Source organism: Morchella sextelata (assembly GCF_020137385.1).
Source record: "Morchella sextelata strain SCLS chromosome Unknown scls_21, whole genome shotgun sequence".
Taxonomy (NCBI): domain Eukaryota; kingdom Fungi; phylum Ascomycota; class Pezizomycetes; order Pezizales; family Morchellaceae; genus Morchella; species Morchella sextelata.
The window spans coordinates 1,262,404-1,290,178 of record NW_025408636.1 but is presented as its reverse complement, the minus strand read 5'-3'; the positions used below and the strand labels follow the sequence as shown (position 1 = coordinate 1,290,178).

The 27,775-nt window shown below is 48.3% G+C and overlaps 6 protein-coding genes across 6 annotated transcripts; 3 read left to right on the top strand and 3 right to left on the bottom strand.

Annotated features, from left to right (window-relative positions):
• Positions 1-151: 151 nt before the first annotated feature.
• Positions 152-2,008, top strand: H6S33_006891 (uncharacterized protein; the record flags this gene model as incomplete). Its single annotated transcript, XM_044838252.1, has 1 exon — positions 152-2,008. The coding sequence occupies one exon, from the start codon at positions 152-154 to the stop codon at positions 2,006-2,008; it is 1,857 nt and encodes a 618-aa protein (XP_044689709.1).
• Positions 2,009-5,254: 3,246 nt separating this feature from the next.
• On the top strand, positions 5,255-6,268 carry H6S33_006890 (uncharacterized protein; the record flags this gene model as incomplete). The annotated part of the gene is made up of 1 exon (XM_044838250.1): positions 5,255-6,268. One exon carries the CDS (start codon positions 5,255-5,257, stop codon positions 6,266-6,268), a length of 1,014 nt encoding a protein of 337 aa, XP_044689708.1.
• Positions 6,269-7,712: 1,444 nt separating this feature from the next.
• On the bottom strand, positions 7,713-8,391 carry H6S33_006889 (uncharacterized protein; the record flags this gene model as incomplete). The annotated part of the gene is made up of 2 exons (XM_044838249.1): positions 7,713-8,201; positions 8,263-8,391. 2 exons carry the CDS (start codon positions 8,389-8,391, stop codon positions 7,713-7,715), a joined length of 618 nt encoding a protein of 205 aa, XP_044689707.1.
• An 831-nt stretch (positions 8,392-9,222) lies between these two features.
• On the top strand, positions 9,223-11,171 carry H6S33_006888 (uncharacterized protein; the record flags this gene model as incomplete). The annotated part of the gene is made up of 2 exons (XM_044838248.1): positions 9,223-9,315; positions 9,432-11,171. The coding sequence occupies 2 exons, from the start codon at positions 9,223-9,225 to the stop codon at positions 11,169-11,171; spliced, it is 1,833 nt and encodes a 610-aa protein (XP_044689706.1).
• An 8,557-nt stretch (positions 11,172-19,728) lies between these two features.
• Positions 19,729-20,798, bottom strand: H6S33_006887 (uncharacterized protein; the record flags this gene model as incomplete). The annotated part of the gene is made up of 2 exons (XM_044838247.1): positions 19,729-20,226; positions 20,313-20,798. The coding sequence occupies 2 exons, from the start codon at positions 20,796-20,798 to the stop codon at positions 19,729-19,731; spliced, it is 984 nt and encodes a 327-aa protein (XP_044689705.1).
• A 1,949-nt stretch (positions 20,799-22,747) lies between these two features.
• H6S33_006886 (uncharacterized protein) lies at positions 22,748-23,038 on the bottom strand (the record flags this gene model as incomplete). Its single annotated transcript, XM_044838246.1, has 1 exon — positions 22,748-23,038. One exon carries the CDS (start codon positions 23,036-23,038, stop codon positions 22,748-22,750), a length of 291 nt encoding a protein of 96 aa, XP_044689704.1.
• Between the last annotated feature and the right edge of the window lie 4,737 nt (positions 23,039-27,775).

Sequence of the window (27,775 nt, the reverse complement as noted above, 5' to 3'; positions counted from 1 at the left end):
ACGAATTTGTTAAGATCTCCTACTAAAGAAATTTTAGAACATTCTTATCGCCAATTTGGAACCCTTGCGTATCAAATTAGCTGATTTCGGATCATCAAAATGTATGATAAATATGAGCCAGTCGGGTAATCGGGGAGGGACCCTAGCGTACATGGCGCCGGAGCTCCTGGGATACCATAAGCCCAAAGAATCTTTTGATTGGATGGCTGTGGATATGTGGGCTCTAGGTTGTGTTGTCTTCGAGATCTTGACCGGTCGAACGCCTTTTGCGGCAGCCTCTAAAACTACAGACAGCATCTCTGGTCTTGACCCGGAAATAGAATATGCTCTAGAGGCTAACACAAAGCTTTTTCACTCTTACTGTAGCGGAAGTGCGGAATTTCCAGAGAAGACTCTGAAGCTCGGCGTCCCCGTCTCTGAATGGGGTGTAGAATTTTCCAAAAGATGCCTAACTACCAAACAGTGGCTTAGGATAACCTCAAGTGGGGCCCGGATGCATAGGTGGATAACAAAGCGGGTTGAGCTTGAGGCCTTGATATTTAAATATGAGATGGGCGACAGTTCAGTCATGGGAGAAGCATTTCTATTGGCAGCGGGCAGCGGGGATACAAAGCCCATATCCGACCTCTTGGACAGATGCGGTGTTGACATCAACGCTAAAGAAGCTATAGTACGTGGTAGGACAACGCTCCAGGCAGTAGTTGATGACGGGCATATCGAAGTCGTGAAATATCTCTTAGATAGAGGTGCGGATATCAATATGGAAGCAGCGGAATTTGAAGGTCGAACAGCACTTCAAGCAGCGGCAGGCAGAGGACGCCTTGATGTTGTGTCACTTCTCTTAGATCGACGTGCGTTCATCAATGCCAAAGCAGCGGAATTTGATGACCGAACGGCGCTTCAAGCAGCGGCAGGTAGCGGGCACATCGGGGTGGTGAGACTCCTCTTGGATAGAGGTGCACTCATAAATGCTAGAGCAGGATATGACCACGGTCGAACAGCATTGCAGGCAGCCGCGGGCGGTGGACACATTGAGGTCGTGGAACTTCTCTTGCATAGAGGTGCTGAGGTCAACGGTAAAGCAGGATATGAAGGGGGTCGAACGGCACTACAAGCGGCAGTAGGTGGTGGACACCTCGATATTGTATCACTCCTCTTGGGTCGAGGTGCCGATGTCAACGCCGAACCAGCGGACAGTGGCGGTCTTACAGCTTTGCAAGCCGCAGCAGGTGGGGGGTACAGGGACATCGCGGGATTGCTATATGAAAAACACGCCAGGATCAATGCTAGAGCAGGAGAGAGCGGTGGTCGGACAGCACTGCAAGCAGCGGCAGGCAATGGGCACACAGAAATGGTGCTATTTCTCCTGGCTTTGGGTGCCCAGATCGACGCTGAAGGGACACAATGTAACGGGCGAACAGCGCTGCAGGCGGCGGCAGAGAAGGGACACTTCGAAACCGTGCGGGTTCTCTTAGGTTACCGTGCAAACATCAACGCCAGAGCAGGAGATTATCACGGCCGAACAGCGCTCCAAGCAGCGGCAGGCAATGGATATATCGACATTGTCGCGCTCCTGTTGGATAAAGGTGCGGATGTGAACGCCTGTGCAGGACATAGCAGCGGTCGAACAGCGCTGCAAGCAGCGGCGGAGAATGGTCATATGGGGACCGTGCTCCTCCTCCTGGGTGCAGGTGCCGATATCAATGCCGAACCAGGTGATATTGAAGGTCGAACAGCACTCCAAGCAGCAGCAGGTGGGGGGCATCTCGAGGTTGTGTTACTCCTCCTGGAGCAAGGCGCCAATATAAACGCTAGTGCGGGATGGGGTCACGGTATGACGGCATTCCAGGCAGCAGCAAACGGCGGGCACGGCGCGATATTGAGACTCCTCTTTGACAGAGGTGCCCACTTCAAACCGAAAGACGAAGAATCCAGTGGCCGGATAACACTTGGGATTACAGCAATTGCAAGGATGCTAAGGCGCCCCGAAATCGACGATCCTCTTTGATGAGAGCTTGAGCGTTCAACCTTTTAACTTTTTCTTTTTTTTCTTTCATATGCATTTTCCTTAATTCTACTTTCTTTTAAAGCGTTTATATATGTATACAGCATTTGCATAGTACTCATGACAGACTTGTCACATGTTTCTTTTGTTTTAATTATATAATTATGTGTAACGCCTCACGAGTATTCGGATTTTCGTTAAACTGTATGCATTCGTGACTGACCCATATTCTTCAAAGAAATGGCCAAAACTCAACCATTCTCTTGACTGACTTGGTATTCAGATGTATCTGCAGTTACCTGCCGTTCATCAGATGATACAGTTTACTCAATATGACCGAGATCTAGCTGCAGGCAGCTGGCCTCCGCGCGGAATTCGATATTTCTTTGTGTATGTACATATTAGTGGTGATCCGTGCATAAGCGTAAAAAAAAAAAACTATGCTTAAATGCACAAACGTTAGAGGCGCATATTACTACATGTATTACCGTGGATCGAGTTAACGGAGGTCTCATGTATCAGTGCGCCGAGTGATGCCTTATGCGCCAAGCCACAGACGAGGTTCGTTGATTGATTGATTGCTTACTCCATTAATTGTATGCAAACAGGCGAGGTTCGTGATAGGAACGAGAGCCAGGGATTACCTAGAGTATTCATGTCAGACTGGACAGAAGGGCTTAGTAGTCTCGTTCCACTTTCTCATGTCACTCATAAGCTAGCTCGTTGTGCCCACATAACATACATATTTGTGCCCTTTCCACCACACCACCACCACCACCACCACAACCACAACCTCTCACATGGCCACTCCACTAGTCTCCAGGACCCAAACTAAACACACACACACCTACATACCTATCCCCTCTGTCCTCCGTCCTCGATCTGAAACCCCCACCCTAGAAAGGCCGCCGCGCCGTGGCAAATCAGAAAAGTGCCGAGCCGATCCAAACGGTCGCGTAATCGTGCATCCTATCATGGGGAAGTAGTAGGTAGTAGCTGCGCATGGCCCCCGAGGAGGATGCGCATCTTATATCGTTGTTCAACGGCTGGGGGACAGAGTGGGCAACATGTACGGTGCATGTAGGTGGGTAGGGTATATGGAGAGTACTCGTTATTTTTCCTGACGTTTGTAAAAGGAACCGCTATTGCATACTGTGCTAAATTGTGGACTTGGCGCGTATCTGTGTGGTATGTAGAATACGAGTAGTGTATGGAGAGTAGGTACATGGGGAGTGGTTAGTAGTTGCGATCTCACACGCCGATGGTAGGTAGGTATTCCAGAGTAGAGTAGAGCCTGCCTGGGCTGCGACTGCGCATACTTTACTCTAGAGTATTCTACTCCGCTCTACGTAACATACCTCCTACTCTACACGTACCTAGTACAGGCCGTACATGCCTACATGCTACATACGAGTAGGTACATACCAGTAACATACCGGATCCGTCCTACGCACCGGTCCGTCCGGCAGCGTCCTTCCTCATACTTGTGCTCGGCAATCGATCGCTGAGTAGAGTAGAGTAGAGTAGAGTAGGGTAGAGTAGAGTAGAGTAGAGTAGAGTAGGGTAGAGTAGAGTAGAGTAGACAATCCTGTCTTGCCCTACCTATCCTGGTCCGGCGGGTAGAGTCCATGTATCTATCTATATCACCGGCCATGTATCTATATCCAACTACATCCATCAATGTACATGCAACAGTAATCATTGTCACTGTATGTACCTACTCGAGAGTAGAGTAGCACTTTCACCCCCCAAGGGCCACTAGCCGCAACGGGCCTGACGTTTTTGAAACGGCCTAGCCGCGACGGGGGGGCCTGTTGGGCGATCAGCAGGGCGGGGTGGAGCCGGGAAGGTACAGCCTTCAACCTTGTAGATCTTGTGCAGGACCGGGTGGGGGAGTGGAGGCTCTAGCCGACGTCGAGTGGGATGGCCGCCAGTGGTTGTAGATGCTGTGCGTAGAGAGTATATACATATGTACTTACATTGCTGGTGGGAACATGTTGATGTAGGTAGGTAGGTATCGTCAGAGAGGGGAGGTCGGGAGGAGGGCCAGTCTACACCCTACCAGTGCTGCTTACTGTGAATGAAACTTGTAAACCTCACTCACTCACTCACTCATGGATGTAGAGTATGTGCTCTATCTACCCTACCCACCGACGTCGTAGGGTATGTAGACTCGACAGCTCCACCGACGCTGGCCACACCTCCAGCCAGCCAGCCAGCCAGCCAGCCAGCCAGGTCCCCTACACACTCTACGAGTCTACTCTACCCTACTCTAGCTTCTCACACTCGCGCGTAGAGCAAACTAGCCACCTGCTCTAGTCTCCTCAGGCACCCCCCCGCCCCCCCCCCCAAACTCTCCTCCTTCCTCTGCGTGCGCACCAGACGTGAGCGAGTACACGTACCACGACGCATCCGATAGGCTGCGCGGCGAGCCCTAACCCTCTCGCACGACAGTGGACCAGCACATGTGTGTGGTTGTGTGTGTGGTTGGGCTTGCTGGGTTGTGTGGTGTCATGCACGACGACAGGAGGGGAGCGCTTATGCGGCCCGGTTGGGTGGGTGGTTTGGTTGGCGGCCGGTCGAGGGGTGGTCGGGTCGGTCACGGTATCGACGGAGCTGAGGAGACACAGTGGAGGTCAGATGGGTGATGGGTGCTATGTAGTGGGAGTGAGGTGACAGGTGCTGGGGGAGTGGGTTGGGAGATTTGGGAGTTGCTGTTGAGTGAGGAGGGAGAGTGAGGGACCGGAGGATAGGTATGAATAGGTAGCTAGAAATAGGGAGAGGGATAACAAGGGGATAAAGACGGAGACGGAGGCATGAAACAAAGGCCTGGATGCAGTGTGCGGGTACCACCCGTGTATGTACGAGTATGTATGGGCCCAAGATGTCGGGTTGGCTGTGAGTAGAGTGAGTGCAGTGGTTTGTGTGTGTGTGTGTGTGTGTGTGTGTGGTGGGCGGTACGGTGAACTGACTGATATAAGTAACCCTGGCCAACTCACCCGCCCACCTTTCTCCTCTCCTCTCCTCTCCTCTCCTCTCCTCTCTCTCTTTCTGTTCTGGCTTTTGGTCCATAGTAAGGTCAATTCATGTTTCCGTGAGGAGTTTTCTTTCTCCGTTCCACAACCACAACCACACCGCGCATCCATCCCATCAATCAATTAATCGGCAATCCCCACCAAACACACCCACCCGCCCGATCGTATCACCCACCACCTACACCACCTGTACCCCCCCACCCCCACATCCACAATGTCCAAATCCTCCAAATCCTCCAAACACCTCCCCAACGACCCCACCACCCTCTCCTCCACCCTCTTCACCACCATCCTCCTCTTCGACACAATCAGCACGCACAAAACGCACTCCAAAAAGCACCAATCCCTCCTCCTCCAGCTCTCCATCGAACGCCTCTTCCTCATCACCTGGGGCAAGACACTCGGGCTGCTCCGCGACAAGGGCCACAACCCGCGCCCGCTCGACGCCCGCCTCACCAGCATCGAGACGCGCAACGTCGTCACAAACCTGCTCACGCTCATCGCCGGCGGCTTCAGCGAGCGCGGCGGCCTGGAGCGCCTGCGCGACGACGAGGTCATCGTGACACGAGAGGGCTTCGAGTGGACGCACGTCAACCTGCGCTGCCTGAGCAAGAGGCTGCAGAAGAAGGCCGCCGCGAAGAAGAAGGTGTTCTGGGTCGTGCAGGACCGCAGCCGCTTCTCGGCCCTGGTTAAGGAGATCCGCGGGTACAATGAGAGCCTGAACCGCGTGCTGCCTGCGCAGCAGCAGCAGCAGCAGCAGGGGGGCGGGGGTGGGGGCCGCGGCGGAACGTCGAGTACGGAGACGATGGAGATTGTGGTGCAGCATCAGACGTTTGGGAATGGCTTGGGCATGGGGAACATGGGGAACATGGGGATGAATGGCGGCGTGGCGTATAATGTCAATATGAACAACGGCCTGGTGTCGCCGACGGCCTTCGACCACCACCACCACCAGCACCTGCATCAGCACCAGTTTATCACGCAGCATGGCCAGCAGGGGCAGCATCAGGGGGGACAGCAGCAGCAGCAGGGGCAGACGATGTATATACCGACGATCCCGTCGCCGCCGCCGGCAGCGCCGCATCCCGCGCAGTATCTGATGATTGAGGCGCCGCCGCCGCCGCCGTTGATGCTGCAGCAGACGCCGTATTATGATGATATGGTGGAGATTGAGGAGGCGAGGCATCCGGATGAGAGGGAGACGGTGCATATGTATAGGACCTATTAGAAAAAGAAAAGAAGGGGGGGGGGTTAAATTTGGGGGGGGGGTGGGTGGGGGTTTCTTTAGTTTTTAGGCCCGTTTTTTTAGGCCTTAGTTTTTTCTTTAGTCTTTATAGGCGGAGGGGTTTGCTTTGCTTTTTTTTTCTTCTCTCTTTATTTTTTAGGCTTGCTTGTGTGTTTAAATGTCTTTCCTTGCGAGATTTTTTTGCTTTGTGGGAGTTTAATTTGGCTGTTGTTCTTGTTTGCTATAGTTTTTTCCATCTTTTCTTTTCCGGTTTCTGGCATTGGGATAGGATATATTTGGTCGTTCGTTGATGATAGTGCACGCAGTAATGACGATGAGGCACGGGGCACGAGAGCTCAGGATGAAGCTCGAGAGGCGAGGGGGGTTAGAGGGAAGTGGGAAGGGAGGATACTGATCCACAGCATAATACACCACTTGATTTGTTAGATACAATTACAATAGTATACAGCCACTCATACCTAGTGTGGTTTTTTTTAATTGAGAATGGGGGGGGGGTTGCATGATATAGAGGTGTAGAACACAGTCACGGGTGATGGCAATATGGTGGTTTTGTTTCTCTGGCTATGGAAAATCAATGACGGGTGATGGCTCGTGAAGCACTCGGTGTGGGGCGGCACGGGATCATAACATTCGATTCGGTTTCGGTATTGAAGTCCATCCGGCCAAGTTAGGTGGCGTGAGAAACTGTCCTGGATTATGGCGTATAAAGGGGGGGGGGGGGGGGAAACTCTGTTGATACATTGTCGTCTCTTCTACATGTCATCTGGTGCTTTGGTCTTGTTACAGCTACATGTATGTATGTAGCCATTGGAATACGGGCACGCGCAGCGGGATCATGGATTGTCATCCGGTATTGTTTCTACCATGCATGTACTCTAGCTCGCACGTACGCCGGGTGATGGCACGGTGAAGCACTCGGCGCGGGTGTAATCGTTTGATATTGCTATTTTTTTTTTTTTTCTTTCTCTCTTCCTTTCTTTCTTTTGTGCTTTCTTTCTATTTTCGGCCGCTATATAATGGGGGCTAGGTGCAGGATTGAGATATAGGATTCGAGGTTTCTGGCTATGGTGGCAGTGTGGGTGGGCGGGCTACCGTGGAGAGGATAAGTATGGTATGTATGTACTAGGTACCCTGCTCCTTGATATCGGCCAGTGTGGGGGTAGAGTAGTGGAGGGCATGGAGATGCTGGGAGTGGGGCGGCGAGCTAGGGTGTTCCTGGCCGGTGTTGGGCTTGGGATGGGACGGGTTTGGGAGCTGTTTGGTAGCTTTGTGCACATTCACATCCACGCCATCACCATCAAGAAGCGCAAGAAAAAAAAAAAAAAAAAGGAGAGAGAAGAAAAAAAAAAAAAAAAAAAAAGAAGCAAGCAAAACCACACCATACTTACAAACCCCCCCCCCCCCCCCCCCTCTTCTCCCGCACCCACTAATCCTCCTCCTCATCATCATCCTCCTCCATACCCACCCCCCTCTCCTCCTCCCCCCTCCTCCTCCCCTCCTCCCTACTCCCCCCAATCCTCCTCACCCCATCCACAACCCCCGCCACAAAGCCCCTCACCTCCGCAATCTCCATCGCGCCCAGCCCATTCATCATCACATACGTGCCCTCCACGCCCTTCCTCACGCCCTCGCGCACCTTGCCCTGCCGCACCTCGCGCAGCTCGCGCAGCTGCACGCGCACGTCGCCAATGTCGTCGCCCGCCACCTCGAGCAGCAGCTCGGCCGTCTCGAGCCAGCGGAAGGGCAGCGCGCTGAAGAACGGCGAGTCGGTCTCGGCCTTGAGCGCGAGATCGAGCTGCGGGGGGGTGAGCCAGGTGGGGGGCAGGATGTTGCAGCGCCGTTGGCGCTTGAGGAGGAGGGCGAGCCAGAGGGGGACGGTGGCGCGCTGGGGAGGGTGGAAGGCGGGGAGGGTGCCCTGTGGGGTGGGGTGTTAGTGGTGTGCTTTTTTTGGGGGGATGGGGGAGAGGGGGACGGACGGAGATGAGCGGGAGGCGGTCGAGGCGCTGGCGCGGGATTATGGTGATTGGTTGGGACTCGGCGAGGAAGGCGATTTCGGAGGGGGTGAGGGGGCCGGTGCCGGGGAGGGGGGAGCCGGCGGTCGTCATGTTGTGTGTGCTTGGTGGCGGGGAGCGTGTGGGTTGTGGATTGTGGATTGTGGATTGTGGATTGTGGATTGGGGGTTTGTTTATTGGTGAGGTGAGGTATCGTCCACTCCAGCTAGCACGCGACTCGAACCACCACCACCACCACCACCACCACCAATAACAGCATGAAACCCTCCACAAACAAACTCGGCTCTTTCTGCACCTGAATCCCCCCCCTCCCGCCGCACGTGTCAAGATATAGATAGATAGATCCCACCATTGACTGTTACTCCGGCGCCTCCATGCCCTCTCACGTCTGCAGGGTTAGGGCTACTGCACACACACGCTCTCCCCTGATTGGTTACACCGCCGCAGGGCTAGGGCTGCGGCAAGCCCTTCTCCAGGGTCCAACACTCGGCACATTCCGTGGTGGGATTTTCTGGCGAGAAAAGAGAAGAGGAGCGGAGGGGGCGGGAATTGGGATTGGGATTGGGAGTGGGATTGGGATTGGGGGTTTCTGGTAGAGCGCGATGTTCACGAATTGAAGCACAAGAGCTCCTCCAGTGTTAGCATCTGTCTGCAATTACTCTACATGTAGCTGTGTCGATCATGCCCCCCGAGAGACCAGACAGACAGGGAAAGGGGGGGGGGGAAAGAGCCATTGGTCAAGAGTTAGCAAGTGAGGCTCAACAGAAACTCGTAGTGAACAACCGACAACTGACTGCGTCCTATCATCCCTTTCCCTTTCCTTCTTCTCCTCTTCCCTTTTCCCCGACCTCCTCTTCGCTCTCTCACTTCCCCACACGCGAAAAAAAACAAATACACAATCAGAGGGTGAAACAAGCTCGCCAAATGCACCCTCTCATCCCCCGGATCTGCGTCCTCGCCGCGGCGACCGCGGCCGTGAGCGTGCTCGTCAACTCTGTTGTGCCGGAGCCCTATCTGGTGCGTTACTTACTGCTCGGGGAACCCGATTGCTCTTGATATTGGTGGTAGGGGGTGGTGGTTAGTACATAGCGGTGGGCAGGCAGCGCTGACAACTCTCTCTCCCCCCCCCACAGGACGAAGTCTTCCACATCCCGCAAGCCCAAGCCTACTGCACCAACCGCTTCACCGTCTGGGACCCCAAACTCACCACCCCCGCTGGCCTCTACCTCCTCTCCTACCCGCTCGCCCTCGTCACATCATGCACCCCCGCCGCCCTGCGCGCCCTCAACGCCCTCGGCGTGGCGCTCGTGCTGCCGCTCGTCACGTACCAGATCCTCCGCCTCGTGCACCCGGGGCTGCCGCGCGCCGCCGCCGCACACAGCGCCGTCAACGTGGCGCTGTTCCCGCTGCTGTTCTTCTTCGCCGGCCTGTACTACACGGACGTGTATTCGACGGTGTTTGTGCTGCTCAGCTACTTGTGCTGGCTGCAGCGGCGCACGTGGGCGAGTGCGGGCGCGGGATGGGTGGCGCTGTGGTTCAGGCAGACGAATGTGCTGTGGGCGGTGTTTCTGGTTGTGCTGGAGGGCGTGAGGGCGCTCGAGGTTGCGCAGGGGGAGGAGAAGACGGAGGAGCCTGCTGCTGCTGCGGCGGTCGAGGCGGTGGCGGAGGAGAGTGTGGTGAAGGAGGTGACGCCGGCGGTGACACCGATTGCGTCGCCGGGGGGGAGGAGGAAGAAGAGGAAGGGACGACCGGCCGTTGCGCCCCCGCAGGCACCGACACCGCCGGCGCTGAGTAGGGTGAATTCACGGCTTGCGGAGGAGGAGCCGCTGCAGCCGCTGGTGCTGCCGCAGGAGGAGGTCCAGGATGGGCCGTGGACGATCAATGTCCAGTCCGCCCCCGCGCGCACCAGCGAGCTGTCCCAAGCATGGTCCCGCGTCCTCGACATGGCGTCCAAGATCCGCGTCTGGAACCCTCCCTTCACACCCTCCGTCACTGCGCAGGACTTCTTCTTCTCAACCCCCGTGTCCATCCTTCTCGCGGCGCTGCAGCACTGGACCGCCCTGCTTGTCGCGGTGCTGCCATACCTGTGCGTGCTCTCGTCCTTCGCCGTCTTCATCCTCTGGAACGACCTCTCCATCGTCCTCGGCGACAAATCCGCGCACCAGCCGACCCTACACATCCCACAGCTCCTCTACTTCGCAACCTTCACGCTCCTCACCTCCTGGCCACTCCTGCTCTCAAAATCCTTCATCGCAGAGTGCTGGGCCGACAATGTCGGCGTCTACATCACGCCCCCCCGCCGCTCCGCGCGCGGTAAACGCGCGCGCAAGCTCCCACCCGGCTTCGCCCCCGCCGCGGCTACAAAGCCCGTGTCAGTGTCCTGGCTAATGCTACTTCGCACCACATGTATGTTAGCGGCGATTGTGCTTGCGGTCCATTATAACACGTACCTGCACCCGTACCTGCTCGCTGACAACCGGCACTTTGTCTTCTACGTGTTCCGGCGGAGCATCCTGCGCCACCCGCTCGTGCGGTACGCACTGGCACCGGTGTATCTGGTCGCTGCATGGAGCGTGCTAGCGGGTCTGCGGCGCGGAGGGGTGGTGAGTGTGGTGTGGGTGTGGGGGTGGGGAGTGGCGGTCGTGGGGACGCTGGTGGGCGCGGGGCTGGTGGAAGCGCGGTATTTTGTTGTGGGGTGGGTGTTGTGGAGGGTGCATGTTTGTGGTGGCGGGGAGGGGGCGGGGGTGGAGAAGTGGAGGAGGTGGGCGGAGACTGTGGGCTTTGTGCTGGTGGATGCGGGGGTGTTGTGGGTGTTTTTGAGGTGGGGTTTTGTGTGGGAGGGAGAAGCGGGGGTGCAGAGGTTTATGTGGTAGTGGGGAGGGGTGAAGCAAGAGGGGGGGAAGTGGGGGGGCGGGGCCGCGGGGGAGATATCAATGTAGTTTTTTTTAAACTTGTGCTGGAATAGCGGGGCGGAATAGCGGTGTGTGGGGAATTGAGTCCATAACGTAGTCCAATAGTGAAACAATAAAATACCCACACTTATACCTACTCCCCGTACCGTCCATCCCATCAACCCCACAGGCAACCAATTCGCATCATGAACACTCACTCGTAACTCGCGAGTGATAACACATGATCGGACACCCAGCTCTAGCTTTTCTGGGTCCAGTCGAAACGGCACCCTGTGAGTCTCGGATAGTCAGCGAGGGACATCTGGCTGGAAAGGCTGCTGCTGCCGCAGGTACAGACAGGAGGTATAGCATAGCGAAATGTTGAATCTATTCATTGATCCTGGTACAGATCCCTAGCTGTGGCCTTGGATCCTGTGCAGCATCGAAGAGTCGCTACTGCATTCGACTCTCGAGGATTTACTGCTGGTACGTATTTGAGACTGGTCAGGCTGGTGCTGTGTAGTGGTAGGTAGGCATATAGGTCAGTGTGTGGGGGTATGAATTAGTGTAGATTTCTCCGGTTTGCGCGTGGATGGGTTCCGGGGATGTATATATGGACTTGGTGATCCTGGGCAGGCTGGTGCGGTGTGTGCGACAGAGTTCAGAGACTTGTGAGTTTGTGCCGGAAACATGTGAACTGAAACACTTTGCTGTTTATAGCCTTCTAGATCTGCGCGTCGGTGATCAGTAGGAGTGCCTGTATCTGTATCTTTATCTGTGTCCGCCGTAAATCAAGTGGATTCATCCAGAGCCGGGCCCGGGTAGTCTGTAGGGTTGACGGCCGCGTTATTCGATTGCATGCCCCAGCGTTGTTTGGATTTGGGCGTGCGGGTTTGATGCAGCGGTTGGATTGTGCGCTGTGGTAGCTGTGTGCCGCTGGGTTGGTTAAACGGGGAGGCGGCGGTGGTGTGAGGCGAGTGGTGGCGATGGTGGTGGTAGTGGTGTGTGTGGAGGTGATACTCTAACCCGGCCGCGGGTCACGTTAGTGGCTGTAAGGAGCGGCGGGTAGAAGCTTAAGTACTGCTGTACTGTGTTACTCGGTTGGCTGGCTAAGACGCTCCCACGGTCACGGGCCAAGCCGCCGTGAAAAAATGAAGGGAAAAATGAAGGGAATCGGCAGCGGTGGTGCCGACAGTATGGTCTGGGGTGCCAGATGTTGGATCATCTCGGATTGTTAATCTAGTCAAATTAGATTAGCTGATTGGCCTCTACTTGATGGTTCTTTCTTCTTTCCTTTGATAAGTCAACGAACAGTCAACTTATAGTTGACATGGTAGACCATGGTGAAGCGTTCCGGCTCCGGTCTCCAGCCCCCCTTGGCCGCAGCCATATGATGTGGTCAAGCTATCGACGGTAGGGTGATATGAGCTGCGAGCCAGCTTGGGGTCTCGGCCAGCCATCTGGTGCTGTCCAGTGGTTGAAAACTGGATTATATCGCTGGGAAGCTTGAAGGGAATGAATTACGGAGGTCTAGACTGTGGGGGATCTTGTGGGAGCGGGTGGAATGACACTACGTCGTCTATCAGTTAAGGTATATATCGGGGAAGATAGGAAAGATCAAGACAGACAGGGCTAATGTCGAAAACGTTTGAAGATACGCTCATGAGCCATCTTTCTACTAAAGCCTTCCGCTCGCTCCTGACTCGATACGGGGTAATGATAGATGTTTTCTCGGATTATGTTTTGAAGCAGTACGTAGAGAGTCGAAAACATAAAGTGTATTGTATGCGATGATGATTAGAAACTAGAAGAGGGAGAGATGCTCTCGGTTTATATGTACTTATGTACAGTTTAGAGAACAAAATGGCCTTAAGACGAAGTACAGATACATGTAGTTTGGAACAACGTCAAAACTACATAATGAGACGTTAACAACAACCACCTCAATGACCTTCTACAGATAACAACCGACAGTTTTGTAGCGAAAGAGTTAAACGATTATCAGGTATGTCAACTAGGACCCGCATTAAAAGGTGAGACTTGGCTATATATGCGGGAAGTGAAGTATATGATGCGATGTCTGTGAGTAGATATAGAGGTCAAGCTAGGGGTGTCTAGCGCTGTAGACAGGGCAATAAGACTCGGCATATATATTATTGACTGATGTTTTTACCAATTTCTTTGTGTGTATCCTTCGATCCCATTTCCGTACTGCATTTCTTGGTCTATTTGCAAACGTCTTTCTCGGCCTCAAGTAATCGGTAGAGCTATCAGCTGGATGTGTATATAAATTTGATCCTTACCAAACAAAAAACTCAACATCATTCCAATTGATATATTATGGAGACATCTCCACACTCTTTGGTGCCTTATAACTATACGTCGATGCTTTTACTTCTGGCCTCCGACGAATTCGTAAAACTCACAGCCTGTGTTTACTTACAGAGAAAACTCGCCAGATAGTACACATATACATTGGAAGGATATTATTTGTCTCTCCAATGGGGCTCGGAAACTCTAGTAGACAGTGAGTAGTTGTGTTATACTCCGATAGTAGAGGGTTTGAACTGCGCCAGTTGAACAGAAAGTCAGACAGGTTGGATAGAGAGTCTAGGAGTTCTGTTCAACTGGCGTAGCTAAAACTATCTAGTAAGATTGCCTGATATATGCATGTCTCCAGAGAAAATCCATAATGCCACTAATAGTCAACCTGGATATATAATGGATTCGACTCATCCGAACATCCCTGCATAGACCCGTCCAATCGTTGTGGAGTTGGAGGCATTTTGAACCAAACATTGAGCACGATCTATTAATGTGCTTATAGTTAGGCGCGCAGGAAACATACATGTAAGCTGCATGTATCAAGACATGTAGATATATCATGTCAAAGATGCTGTTACTGTTACGGACGTTAGCGGAGACTGGCTTCTAATTGGGCCACCAACAGGGGAGTTTGAACTAGTGTTGGTAATGGCCGGGGGTCCTCACAATCTCGGTCCTCAATCAGCAATGACAGGGTGTCATTATCGGTTTGAGCTATGGCAAAAAGCTTGGCTGCTCTATTCTCCTCTTTTTGGTTGAATCCCTCAACACTTTCTACCCAGTATTCGTCAACACCAAAGGGGCCGCAAAATGTGAAAATATTCATTGCGAGACAGGAGGGTTATACCAACTAGAGGTAGTCTTTGAACAGTTTTGCATGTTGACGTCTTAATAGCCTGTCAATATAGCTAAATACAACGGCTATTAATAGAGCTAGGCACATAGGCGCATAACCGCATTACATCACATGCATACAAGACCAGCGGCAATGTGCCATGATCTGCAGGTAGCCGCGCGATTGGTTGGGATAGATGTTGTTTCGATGAGAGATCGTACTAACTGTGCGTCGTTTCATAGATCCAATATAGTGAAAATTTCAATCATTGTCGTGAGATGACACTGAGGGGTACCGGGTGATATCATCTCCCAACAGATTTAGATGACGGGGGGGTTACATGCAACTGTTCTGATGACGTCCAGGCGTGCTTTACCTAGCTTGACAGCGCTAGGCTCCAACTCTTGGCGTGCGCAGTGAGTCAAGTCATGTCTACATATACCTTCCGTTTCGCTCAGATCCTAGGTTCGTCTCATTCCCTAACAACATTCTTTCCGGACGGAACAACCATAGGGAAATCCGGAATTTTGGCCAACACCTACACATTCCATTATCCAAACATTTCGGTGATAGACCAGAGGAGGGTAGGCCGGCGGTCACTTTGATTTTTTTAGGTTAATTCAAACATCGATTCTCCACAGCCTTGTTCCCACCAGCCGCAAGTTTCTGAAGCATTCCACATGGTCTCCGCAATTTTATTGGGACCCTTCCAAGATCATCGTAAGGGAGTGCAGACTGCATCTCAACGACCTTTTTTGGTATTTCTTCTTTTTGGAGTGTAACGACATCAACTGAAAGAACCCATGTACCGATTACATCATGAAGTTCACCTTCATTATGGCGCGTCGAGGTATTCTACTCGCCATCCCGTAACGTTTCTAGACTAGGCTGGATCGGTATGTGTACAACCAACGATTGTCACATATGCGGTTGTGCAAATTTCTGCGCCATATACAGACCCGGCCCAGTCCAGGCAGGAAACGTTACAGAATAACCAGTATTCCGCCTCCTTCGGGCCCCAATGCGCATCATCTCACGCATATTGCAGGCGGTGGCTTCATTATCGATATGTATCTCTAGAGAAGCAGCTAGTCCGGATTATACACAAGTTCTTACAGCTGGTGGCGAGTTTCCAAACTCTAGTGCGGCACCAAAGTTGTTGCTATGGCAACCCAGGAGGACAGTACGATATGGCATTCTTGCCTCACGGCTCGGGATATATGCCAAAGAGCCGAGCAAAAACCAAGCAAGCTTCAAGAGGTCTAATTAGGACACATTCAGTGGCCATTGTGGCGAGGAAGGGAAACAGGGGCGATGTAGCTTCGGAAAAACGGAGAGGCTCTAGCGAAATTTAGGTTGCAGATACAACACAACAGCCTTTAATTATAATTTCTTTTGGGAGGGCGATTGCTTTAAAAGTTCATAATAATCTCTCATACTCACATGCAACCTTTCAGTTATGGCGACGTTCAAGGGATTACTGCTGCCCTCATTTCTATCTCGCGGATCAAAATGGAGGCTAAAAAGAACTTTTGAACACAATGCTTCTTAGCATATACTAAAATCGGAATATCGACAATATTGGAATATTTCGCCATGGGGACGCTCGATATATAAGACTGGATAACCTTTTCTACAATGGTCCTGATTGAAGCATAAGCCTTCGGCTAGAAACTGGGTTTTCTTTTATATCCTAACTCAAAGGCATTAAACTGGGGTTTCATCAACTTCCCCCGCCCAAGGTCTCCTATGGATAGGCATCGTTTCGATTCCTGGTATCCATATCGAACATTTATTATATCAATTTATATTTTTGTTGATAGTTTCGGAACCTTCTCGAACGGACGGCCTTTACAGACAACATAACAGATCACCCTTTCTTTGAAAACCACTAGCTCTTAGACAGTGTTAAGGGAAGGACCATAGATGGGCTGCTGTGGGATGCCGTACCATTTTGAAGCAATATTCAGCTGTGGAACAGACTAGAAGAAAGGTCAGACGTGTTTGGAACCAGTTTTTATAATAGTGTGCTATCGTCCCATCCCGTGGATATGGTTCCCTGCTGGAACGACCGGGACTTCGAGCCTTATGACAAGTATCCTTAAGCAGTGAAGATGTGCCGCCGATTTTTGTCGGGGCTAAAGTGTGGCCTTGCTAAAGAATATTCCTATCATTCACTCGGCCTAAGTCGATCCTCTACCAAATTCACTGTGGACTCTGAATCATAATGAAGGATCGATATTGACAGGCTAACAGAGGTCTATCAGCTGGGTGGAAAACTTTATTCTTCACGTGTCAATCTGAGAGATTTGTTGAGACCTACTAAGCGTAAGATCTGACGAAGAAGCTATTAGATATGGCTCGCTGATTTTATCCTCAGTATAAAGCATAAGCTAAGAATGAATAGAGAGTCCAATACCTCCTAGCTCTGGGCGGGATGTCATCTCTGGTATCTTTACTTCATAGGACTCACTCCAACCTCAGAGATTCTATGTCCTCTGGGAAGTGGAGCTACCCTGGCACTTCGTTTTTTATTTTTTATTTCTAGAATATTGAAGCTTCCGCATCGTTTTCGAAGAGTCATTAATTCGACGAATCTAATCTACCGGAAACAGGTCTATCACGATTACAGAGTTTCTCTTACTGCCATGGAAGACACCACCTCATTTGAGTCGCAGCTACCCGCTTAGACAATATATATAGGAATCATAGAGTAAACCTCTATCCCGACCGCCGACTATGACAGAACAGCAAGTTTATTTCAGAACCGTTCTATCCAGGCAAATCGGCTCAATCAGAACGTAATAAATACTCTACTTTTTGCCTGTGGATTCTGAATACAATTAGGTTCTTCATGGCTTGATGTAATTCACGACTATATCAACGGCAGGGCCAGGTAGACTTGATTCTTCTTTGAACTATCAAGCTTAATTCTAGTTCATGCTATGGAATTCAATAAATGTAGGGCGGGAATGGCCTTGAAAGGGAAATGCCCTGGCCATTTGATGGCATCCACACAGCAGCATGTCAGTGGTAGCAACACTTCACAGCCTCGTTGCTATTACTGTTACATTGGGTGCTATACGGGGATCACACAGACCATTCCCTGTAACCCGCCCGGTGCGGAAAGTCTTGGAACAGTGGAGAGATCTAGGAGTATATTAGGATCGTAGTTCGTTGTAGTCCTTGTTGGAGGACTTCGAAAACCAACAAGTGACCGTATATAGTGTCTTATGATTGACTACCCGGTCTTGTCGACTGCCGGGCCGTTAGGTGATAAGTAAGGCTATGTATGTCAGCACCGTGAGCTTTGAGGCTATGTTCGATAGGTATCGGCTTACAGGAGATATAACATATTTCCTCTGTGGTTGAGAATAACAGGATCGAGTGCTATTTCATGACCAGGTCGCTCTTGGCACATACAGGGCGGGCAGCTGTCCGTTGTCCTCCTAGGGAGTAACGGACTACATACCGGGTCTAGTTTTATGACAACGGACTATATACCGGGGATATAGCTTTAAGGACCTTGCACAGCTGGAATGCACGATTCAGTTTATTTCCCGGGGCCACAGCTCCTCAGATATACTAAATTCACCGCCCCTTGCATCAAGTACTTTCGTCTACCAATAATTGGTTCACAGGGACACGAGCTCATGGCCGTTCCTACAGAGGAGGCCCATATATTTATCAAACTGGGGACGAGGTAACGGACGTCCCGGTTTTCCAAATTGTTTGATAGTGATAAAGCTAGCTAGCTACACTGCAGTATCTGTTAACAGTGAGCTGTTTTAGGCTTCCCGGTTCCGAATTTCTCTGGCTGGCTCATTGTTTAGGCTAGAGCAGAGTTATGGGCACTGCTTTCTGTTTTTCGGACAGTAAACACCGTGCCTAGAACTCTCCTCGCACTGAGACATGACGCTCGTAATTTGGAATTCACTATGACGTTGCACTCTAACACATGTTTTATCCCTTTGTTTTGTTAAGCTGTGACTGCTTACAAGCCGTTAGGAAACTAAAGTCTGTGATCTTGTTTCATATCGAATAATTTGTCAGTAGAGCCACAGTTCCGAAAAGGGGTCAGCATATTGTTTCAAAAAAGGTCGGCATGTTGTTTCGACAGCCTTAATGTATAAACGTCATTTATGGCCAACCCCGAGAGAACGGTTGCATATTGACTCAGAGTAATATGCACTCGATCGCTCCGACACCAACACAAAAATGCATAGTATGTATGTTTGGTTAGAGGTATAGCTAATCGCCTTAATTCCGTACTTACTTAACTAAAGGCCAAATGTTCAAGAGTGTAGAAGGACTCATTTGCCGCATGAACGACATGTCGTGTGAATAAATAGTTGGACATCCTAGTCAGGCCTGTCTCCCGCGTGCATGATAATAGGCTGCGCATTTTCGTGAAAATCTTTAGGGGTGTATGCCCCTTTTGCGATTATGTCGCGCGAGTGGACCGGGGGTAGATACCTGAACAGAATCAATTAATTTTAGCTTGAGGCTGTGCAAAGGCGGTTGCCAAGATCCGGTTCTGATGGTAGGCACTAGGCCAAAAGCAACCTAGCAGGCGCACTGTCATTGGTAAATTAACTCCCGGACAATAATAACTCTTGTGGTACTGTACCTTACATATAGAGCCTCATTGCAACTTTAGGTGTAGAAACGAAATTATTCGCTCACCTGCTGATGGCGGATCCTGCGAGTAGATGACAGTATAATGCTGCACTGTCGGATCAGTAAACTCTGAGTACTACATGTGGTACCGATTGCGCTAAAATCACAGTATGAGCTCATCCCGCGAGCGAGTATAAATTGCGGAATTTCCCTCATTGGCATTTGAGCACGCGCAGTCGCACATCGTATTTCGACTTTCGTGGAAGTTGCCAGTCCTGGGAGACTTCTTCTGTAGAAAATCGTCACCAACAGAGGACGCAGTCTAGTGGGTTATTCGCGAGAGCAAACAACCGGCCTGGAACTGTGGAAACAGCAGAATTGCACATTCCCGGCTGTTGGCGTTAATCCAGACGGTCTATAGGCACATGTATGCATGAATCACAGCGGACTCTGGGTATGCAACGTAATTCATTTTTTCATCAATTTCGGCAAGCCTGCGTCTATTCGTATCCGTTTAAAAACAAAGGAAAGAAACAAAAGAAAGAAGAAATTTCGAAAAAATTACTATTCGTAACGACCTCCGGGCCGCCGCCGTCAACACTACATGCATTCATGTAAAATTAAGTGACTCTATTGATGAATTAGAAAATAAATCCCATGGAATGAAGACGCGAACAGAAAGACTCACTTTCAAGGCTCAGAAAAATAATTATACCGGTTCCTAAAGATGACAACCGTTCCCTTTGTGTGGTTGCCGTTTTATCCTTGTCTAGTAAATCGCGCTGTCAATCTTTTAAGAATTCGTTTGAGAGTACCCCCTTCGTACGCGTTCGCTGCCGCCAAATTGGTTTTGATTACAGCTGGTACTTCCTCCGTATTACTAGCTTCCGGAATGCCGCCTCCATTCCCCATGATATCTCCCGCCGTCCGATCTTCATTCTCCAATTGTTCTGAAACCTTGATACGTTGTTCGATATCCTCAAGGGTAGGGATGACAAATTTCTTCAATCGCATCAAAAGACTTTGTAAACTTTTGGGCGATGAAGTTGAAAGAATGTCCCATATTTTTTGCCAGTACTCTGAGTCCTCTTGTGAGGTTGGAGTAACTATCCGCTTGATCTCGTTTGCTACCTGAAGAATAGTAGCCCAAAAACCTTCGTAGATAGGATGAGAAGTAGGCTCTATATTCAGAGAACTCAGGATCTGGAGGAGTTGATCTCGGAAGGATTTTTGAAGAGATTGTGACTTGAGAAATTCCTGAGATGAGAAAACGAGTCAATAAGTCGGGCATGCTAAGTATAAATATAAATGACTATTGAAAAGTTTTGATTCGTAGTACATACCTCGACGTCTTTGACCTCTGAGATCCTGGCTTTTAGAGCCTCTATATCCTTTTCTGCGTTCCGAAATATTTCCCAGCCTTCATCAAGATATTTCCTAGCATCCCGGCGTAGTTGCAAAATCTCCACAGATTGGTCATCGCCATATATAGTGCGAGACGTTAGAAGTGAATCTATAGCAACCAACTCGCGTAGTTCTTCTTTGAGGAGAACGATTTCAACTGGCCTGCACCAAACTCGTGGTAGTAGCTCTTCCAAGGTCCAGGGCTCGTAGTTTGCATCCCGAGAGTACTCTGCTGGCACAACATGCGAGTGCTCGACGACTACGAGGTCAACGTCACTTCGATCTGTTTGTTGGTTTCTGGAAAAGGAACCAAAGACGCCAATCCATAGAATATTTTTGAAATCAGGTAGAGATAGGGCCTCTTTGGAAGAGGTTCTTAGGTCGGCGATGTCCCGACTGCGTCCAAAATAGTAGACGCTGACCATCATTAGAACCTATCGAGCAACGTCAGATGACTGAATTCTCTCTTCATTAAAGGGTAGGAATCGCCCACCTATGTAGACCTTGAGCTTTGTCAAATGGCTCGACACATTGATACATGTATGTACGAGCGTATAACTAAATTTCCTGGCGAGCTATGAATTAGGTCGTCTCATTGAAAAACTCTGTGTTGTGGGTCTGAGTTGGGTGTTGCATGGTGGGGCTTAGTTTTACCAATTTGAGTTTGGCTAATTTCAATGGAATCCCAGGCCCGATCAGGTGGAATTTAAGGCGTCATTTCATTTCCATTCTAATGTAAACAGGAGCTTTATTTAGGTTAAAAAGGTAAAGCGTAAAAGAAACAATTGTAAGCGGACGAACGTTCAGTATAACAGGGTTCCGATCGCAAGGCTGTACATGTTACAAATAACCCTTGTATCGATGCCCCTATTGCTCTCCCGCAACCAAAATACATAGTAAAGAACGGTGCAGCTAAATGTGACTGTCTATTGACCAAAGGTCGAAAGTGAAGAGAAATTTAATATGAAGGCCGCTCAAACAAAATCGATGACGTAGAGTAGTCTCATGCGAGAGGCTCAGTGCGCTACTGTTAGGCAACAGCGGTCCGGACCACCTGTTACCGTTCCTACCCCGAGTTATTACTTACGGGATACGCGGAAATTTCTCCAAGGCTGAAGGTTTAACGAATCTCCATGATGTCCTGCCGCGGGTGGGGCCGGACGCCCCATGCAAACGAAAAACACAAGTGGTCATTACATGTATGTATGTATGGACGTACTACATGCGCACCCGATACATATACTCTTTATTTCACGACGTTTCCGGACTGAACTGGGTCCGCATGAGCCCACAGGAGCCCACAGGAGCCCGCATATGCATCTTTTTGACCTGCATACATGAGAAGTGCCTGAGTACTCTACGCCTAGTAATTGTAATTATTTCCGCCCCCATCCGCAATACAAGCTTCTATCCTACGGGGCATCGACATAATGTGTCTATTGATTCTCTCAACTGAGTATTGTTTCCACTCCTCTTCAATAACATCTCTGATTCCTCTAGCAGTAAAATTCCAACCTAACTTGACTTTAATACTGTCCTTCATCTCATTCCAGATAGCCTCAATTGGGTTCAAATCAGGCGAATTGGCTGGCCATTCCAGCCTATTTAACCCTGCCCGACGTCTAAAGATTTCCTGATACTGATGGCTATGTGCAGGTGCGTTGTCCTCCATTATAATGACGTTAGGGTTGGTTGTTTCTCTGGCAAGTATAGCGAGAGGGAAAAGAAGGGGGTACATAATTCTCTCCCTATATATGTACCAGTCGATACCGCCCTTCCTATTCTTTTTTCTCTCGAATAATTGAGGTAAAATACCTGGCTCGATGGGTTGAAGAACTTCAGAGTCATATTCAGTCTGTAGGGCAACAAGAGCTGCAGTTTGTTCACGGGAGGTCTCATATGGGGTTCGATATACGTGGTATGGTAGTTCTGATCCTACAAGAGCTATTAGTACTCGTAATAAATTAGGGGTTTATATTTTATATTTACCCGCATATCTGTAGAGAATAGCTCCCCAAAACATTACAGTAGCACCGCCATGAAACTTTCTATTCATATTACGTGGTACAAATGCCTCTCCTGCCCATCTTAATACCCCTCTAGCTCTACGTTCTCGTAGATTGCTAGTCTCAAAATAGCTCTCATCGGTGAATATAACGTCTTTCCAATCCAAATATCGATTACGTAGGCAAAAGGCAAGTCGGTTTGCCTTATGTATTTCATTCATTAATGGCTTTTTTGTAGGCTTGCAGCGGTGGATTCCATCTCCCACTAACGTCTTGTTTATTGTGTTGATACATACATTCAGTCCAGCTAGTACGAATAGAATCAGCATAGTAACTATTTAAAACAGAGTAAAGACAGTATAGACCATCTACCACAAAACTTGTACGATTGAATTGATGATACCTTTAGCAGTCAACTCGCTTAGTGACATACGGCAATGGGTAGCATCAGAAAGGGTGAGTGCTATTAATCTCCTCTCTTCTTCAGGTGTCAAGATCTTATTATGACCTTTTCTTGAAGTCGGATCAGGGACAAGGTTTTGTTGAGAGCAAAGGTCGGGGTCTCCGGTTTCCAATGACTTCTGCTTCGCCTTGATGATGAGATCCGAGCAGATGGATTTAGGGACTCCTGTCAGCATAGAGATCTCCGTCAATTTCATTTTCCTATCACTTGTAAGTGCCGCGTACCCAAGTACCTGGCCCCGCTTACTAGGTGATGTCGTCCCTCCTTTTTTGATGAACGGAATCTTGTTAATGTTAGTCTAGAGTATCATCACAACAAACACCGGAGAAGTCACACTTCAATTGACAGCACACGCGCCCTGACCTCCTATTGGCTCATGCATCTACCTGCAGGCTCATTCGGACCCAGTTCAGTCCAGAAACGTCGTGAAATAAAGAGTACTCGTAGGATCATGATGTTTCCGAACACGACTGGGTCCGCATGAGCCTGCATATGACCTGCATTTCAGCTGTTGGCCTCGAGTGAATATCAGAGCCGTGAACTCTCTGTCGAAGCCGTGAACTACCTGTCAAATCCGTGAACTCTTTGAAGTGCCGGTCAATGCCGTGAAGTTCCACTCAACGCCAGTCCACGCCAGTCCACGCCAGTCCACGCCAGTCCACGCCAGTCCACGCCAGTCCACGCCAGTCCACGCCAGTCCACGCCAATTAACGCCAGTCAACGCCATGATCTGAAGAAAAACTACGACGTCCTTCACGAAAAAGGGGCAGATATTGGGGTATACAATATTAGAAGGCGACCATAGAATGACTATAAGGCAAATCTCGGAGAGATGTGCTGTTCCGGTCTCAACCTACTCGGATATAATCAATCAGGTGAAACAGAAAGTCAGGGTTACAGGAATCCCTGATCTATGTGCTATTGAAAACCTGAAGCCCAATCTCAACTCCCAAAGAGATTCTAACAAGGTTTTATTTGTGGAGGATGAATAGAGATTGATAGAACTAGCTTTGAGTGATGTGATATATTATCGGATGCCTTTGGGTAAACTAGGAGCAGAAGATAATCCTAACCGTTATATATTCTTTTCTTGTTTGGATCAAATCTAATAAATTTTAAGCCAGTTTAGATGTGTGTGTTAATACAATAAGGAATGCTCTAGCATCTGACAATATTCATCGCCGAAAACCTAGTATTAAGCCTTTAATGAGCGATAGACACAAAACAGATAGACTTGCATTCTGCCTCAAGTACTGCGATTTAGATTGGCAAGATGTTATTTTCACCGATGAGACTTATTTTGAGACAAGCAACCTACGAGAAAGACAATTTAAGAGTGTTTTAAGAAGGCCGAGCGAAGCCCATATTGATCGGAATATGGATCGCAAGTTTATAGGAGGAGCATCAGTTATGTCCTGGAGTGCAATTGCCCATAGCTATTCTGGGCTGGAATTGCCTATTCATTTATACAAATCACAATACGAAACTATGTAGGAGAGAGTAGATGCAGTTCAGGGCTTTAAAAGAGAGTTTGAAGCTGAGGTTAGGCAATACGAATGGCTACAAGAAATGAATTTGTTAGAAGAACAACCTGTACCTGAACTACAAACAAGAAATGCGGACAGGAAAGGTGGAAGAGATTGGTATATATACATGTTACGGGCTGAATCGAGAAAACTAGGATGAGGTTCGGAGGTTCTCGGTAAGGGAACAGTAGAAGCTGAGTCAGGTTTATGTAGTTGAAAACTCTTCACCTCGTGTGGAGTCAGGGTCAGGGTTCGGAATGATCGGGTTTGACACCAATAGATACTAGATGAAGTTTCCTAACGATAGAATATCGAATGAAACGAACGAGAACAGGATTGAATACTTCAAGTTACATGGAGTGAGGGCAAGACTAGGACTGGGACCAAAGGATACAACCAAGAGGTTATATGACTTGGATTCATAGCGGTTCAAGGACAGAAAATAGAATGTATTCCTATATAACAGGAAGTTCGGATAAGGAGAAAAGAAAGAAAGAACAAAGGGAAATTACAGCCATATATATATCATCCAAAACTTGATGACTAATTTGCGTAATAGAAACTCATAAAAGAAAACCCAAACATTACCGAAATCCCAAAAAAGAAACAACAAACAAAAAAACCCAATTACTAATCACTCTCCTTCCCGAACTTCCTCCTTACTCACACTACGCCGTTACAATACAGAGGGCGAATCCTGTATCCTGGCCTCTTTCCTTTTGCTTTAAGGGTCAAAGAAACATGGAATGGAGTAATAATCATGTAGGATAATGCAACTGCTCATAAGCATCGCTATCAGTAGGAATTCAGAAGACGGGTAGGTCTACAAAAACTGGAATGGCCAGCAAATTTGCCTGACTTGACCCCTATCGAGACAATATGGAATGAATTGAAAGATAGTATCAAGAGAAGGTTAGATTAGAATTTTACTGCCAGGGAGATCAGAGCAGTTGTTGAAGACGAGAGGAGAAGGTATCCTGTCGAGAGAATCAATGCGCATATCATGTATATGCAACGGCGCATTGAGGCTTGTATTGCTTGTCACGGAGGAAATAACTTTAACTACTAGAGTTCGTACACTTGAACTCCTTTCTGTCAAGTGTTCGTGAGCCTGAACTCCCCATGAACCCCCAGGACATACCCACGTGTGGGTTCAATGATCCACAAAACATGTTTGTGTACGTATCAAATCGCTCTCCTGCCATCTAGTGGGAGTAGAATCTGGCTGCCAGGCAAACTACGATTTAGCAGAGTCAAGGGTAGGTATTGAGAAAAATGTTGTGGGGGATTTAAAAAAGAGAATTATAATGACACTTGGCAACCGAGTATGTATTTGGATAGTGTGTCCCGCAGCATCTGCAACAAGTGTCAACAAACTCTTTTCTACTTTGTTCTTTACAGACCTGAGCTGAAAGACTAATTAATGATTAGAAAATTGATATTTTACCAGCTAAATTATAATATTAAACTAGTTCGATAAGGTAATGATTTCATTCCGTTCTAAATCATAGCAGTTTTTTATAGGTATTTTTAATGAAAGTATCCTATTTGGCTTGCTCGTAAATATAAATAATTTGATTTATTCTCTTCCTAAAATATAGAAGATTGATATAATATTAAGAAATATTTGAGAACAGTTGGGAGATAGTCTTTTGAAATCTGCAAATAATATATAGGTATCATATTGATGTATTATACCTGTTGAGTATTTTATTTTGCAATAACTTGAAGAAATCTAGCTGCTAATAAAAATACGTGACCGTCTTTAGTCTCATATAAAGATAGTTCGAAAATTAATTTTAATTAGGATATTGAAATATGTAAATCTTTTAAAAACTTTAATCTTTTCACTCCAAATTTATTGCATAAAAGAGCTCTGATAATCTTATCATTCTGAAGTTCTTAATTACATTATATATTTTACCTATTTCCTTAAATTTTTTGACTTTAAGATATGACTCTCAAGGGGGTGAGTGGCGAATAGTCCGCAGGGTACGAAGGGTGTAGTGGGGATCGGTGTGGAAACTCGCAATAGGGGTCCTAAGGGACTCTAGCGTCGGTAAGGGTCAAAGGGACAAGGGTCGGCGAATCGGTGGTCTTCTGGAGTAAAGTAGAGGAGGATAATATTGTAGAGTAATGAACGGCGTAGAGTAATAGACAGCGTAGATACAGAAGCCGTTGCGTAAGGAAAGAAAGAAAGAGAAAAAGAACAAGAAATAAGAACGAACCCCCTAATATACCCAAGAAAATCCCAGCGATGACAAATCCCAAGTGACTCATACATTAACGATCAACAGAATACGGTAGAATCCAATAGAATCTTTCTGACTAATCCAACTCCTCGTAACCTAGTACATTCCCTAATCAATACATGAAAATGACAGAGTCAATCTTATTATTATTTAAACCAATCTTTACGAGTGCATTACTTTCATTATAATATCAATCCTACATAGTATGGACCATATCTACTATTTTTAGTATATCGAGTGGATGCTATATATTAAATTTTCAATACTCAGTAATATTACTTCTGTCCGTTTCACAACTGCGAGTTGTCACTTTCGATATCTCAAATTAATACTAGCTTTCTTTCCAGCTCCTCTGCCAGCTTCTTTAACAACTCGGTTTGCTTCACTTTCAGCTTTTCTTACTAAAAAGAAGAGAATATGAGCCTTACCATTTCCGATTAAAAAAACATAATTTTAAACAACAGCGAGGAGCAACTTCCTATTCTTTCTTTAAGCTTTTTTGTTTATATTATATGATACCTGCTTTGTAGAATATTACTCCTCATTATAATACTTTTCTATATAACTCACCTATCAGATTTATTGAAATAGTACATTATCACTCAAGCCAGCCCTTGGAACATTTATTATCGCATAACCTCTTAAAGTGTATTACTACCAGTTAGAACTGGTTGTACAGTTGGGTCGTAAATTTGACAAGTTTTATCTGTCCAAGAAATAGCTCTCCTATTAGGTCGGGAGATTCTGTAACCCATGAGACTTATCAATAGAATAGAGAGAGTCAAAAACTCCTAAACTTTGCTCTTATTGGACTGAACTTTTTCTTATAGAGTAAGCTATGGAGTTGCATTAAAGTATTCTAAAAAATACATTTTATTATTGAAAACTTATTATAGTTTTTCAAACCGCCAAATCACTCTATTTTTGCGTTAATGAATTTTTGGGAAATCAGTTCAATTCTTAAGTGCAAAATATATTAAAGTTTTTTTCCATATATCAGCAAGCTCACATATTACTAAGAATGCAGCTCCTTCGTACTAGTGGGTCTCCTGCATCTCGAGCGCCTACCGCGTCTGGCACTGTCAGTGTACACCGCTCGTGCCCGGCTCCTTCCTAGGAGTGCCTAACCTTCCGGCACTGCTAGGAGATATGGCT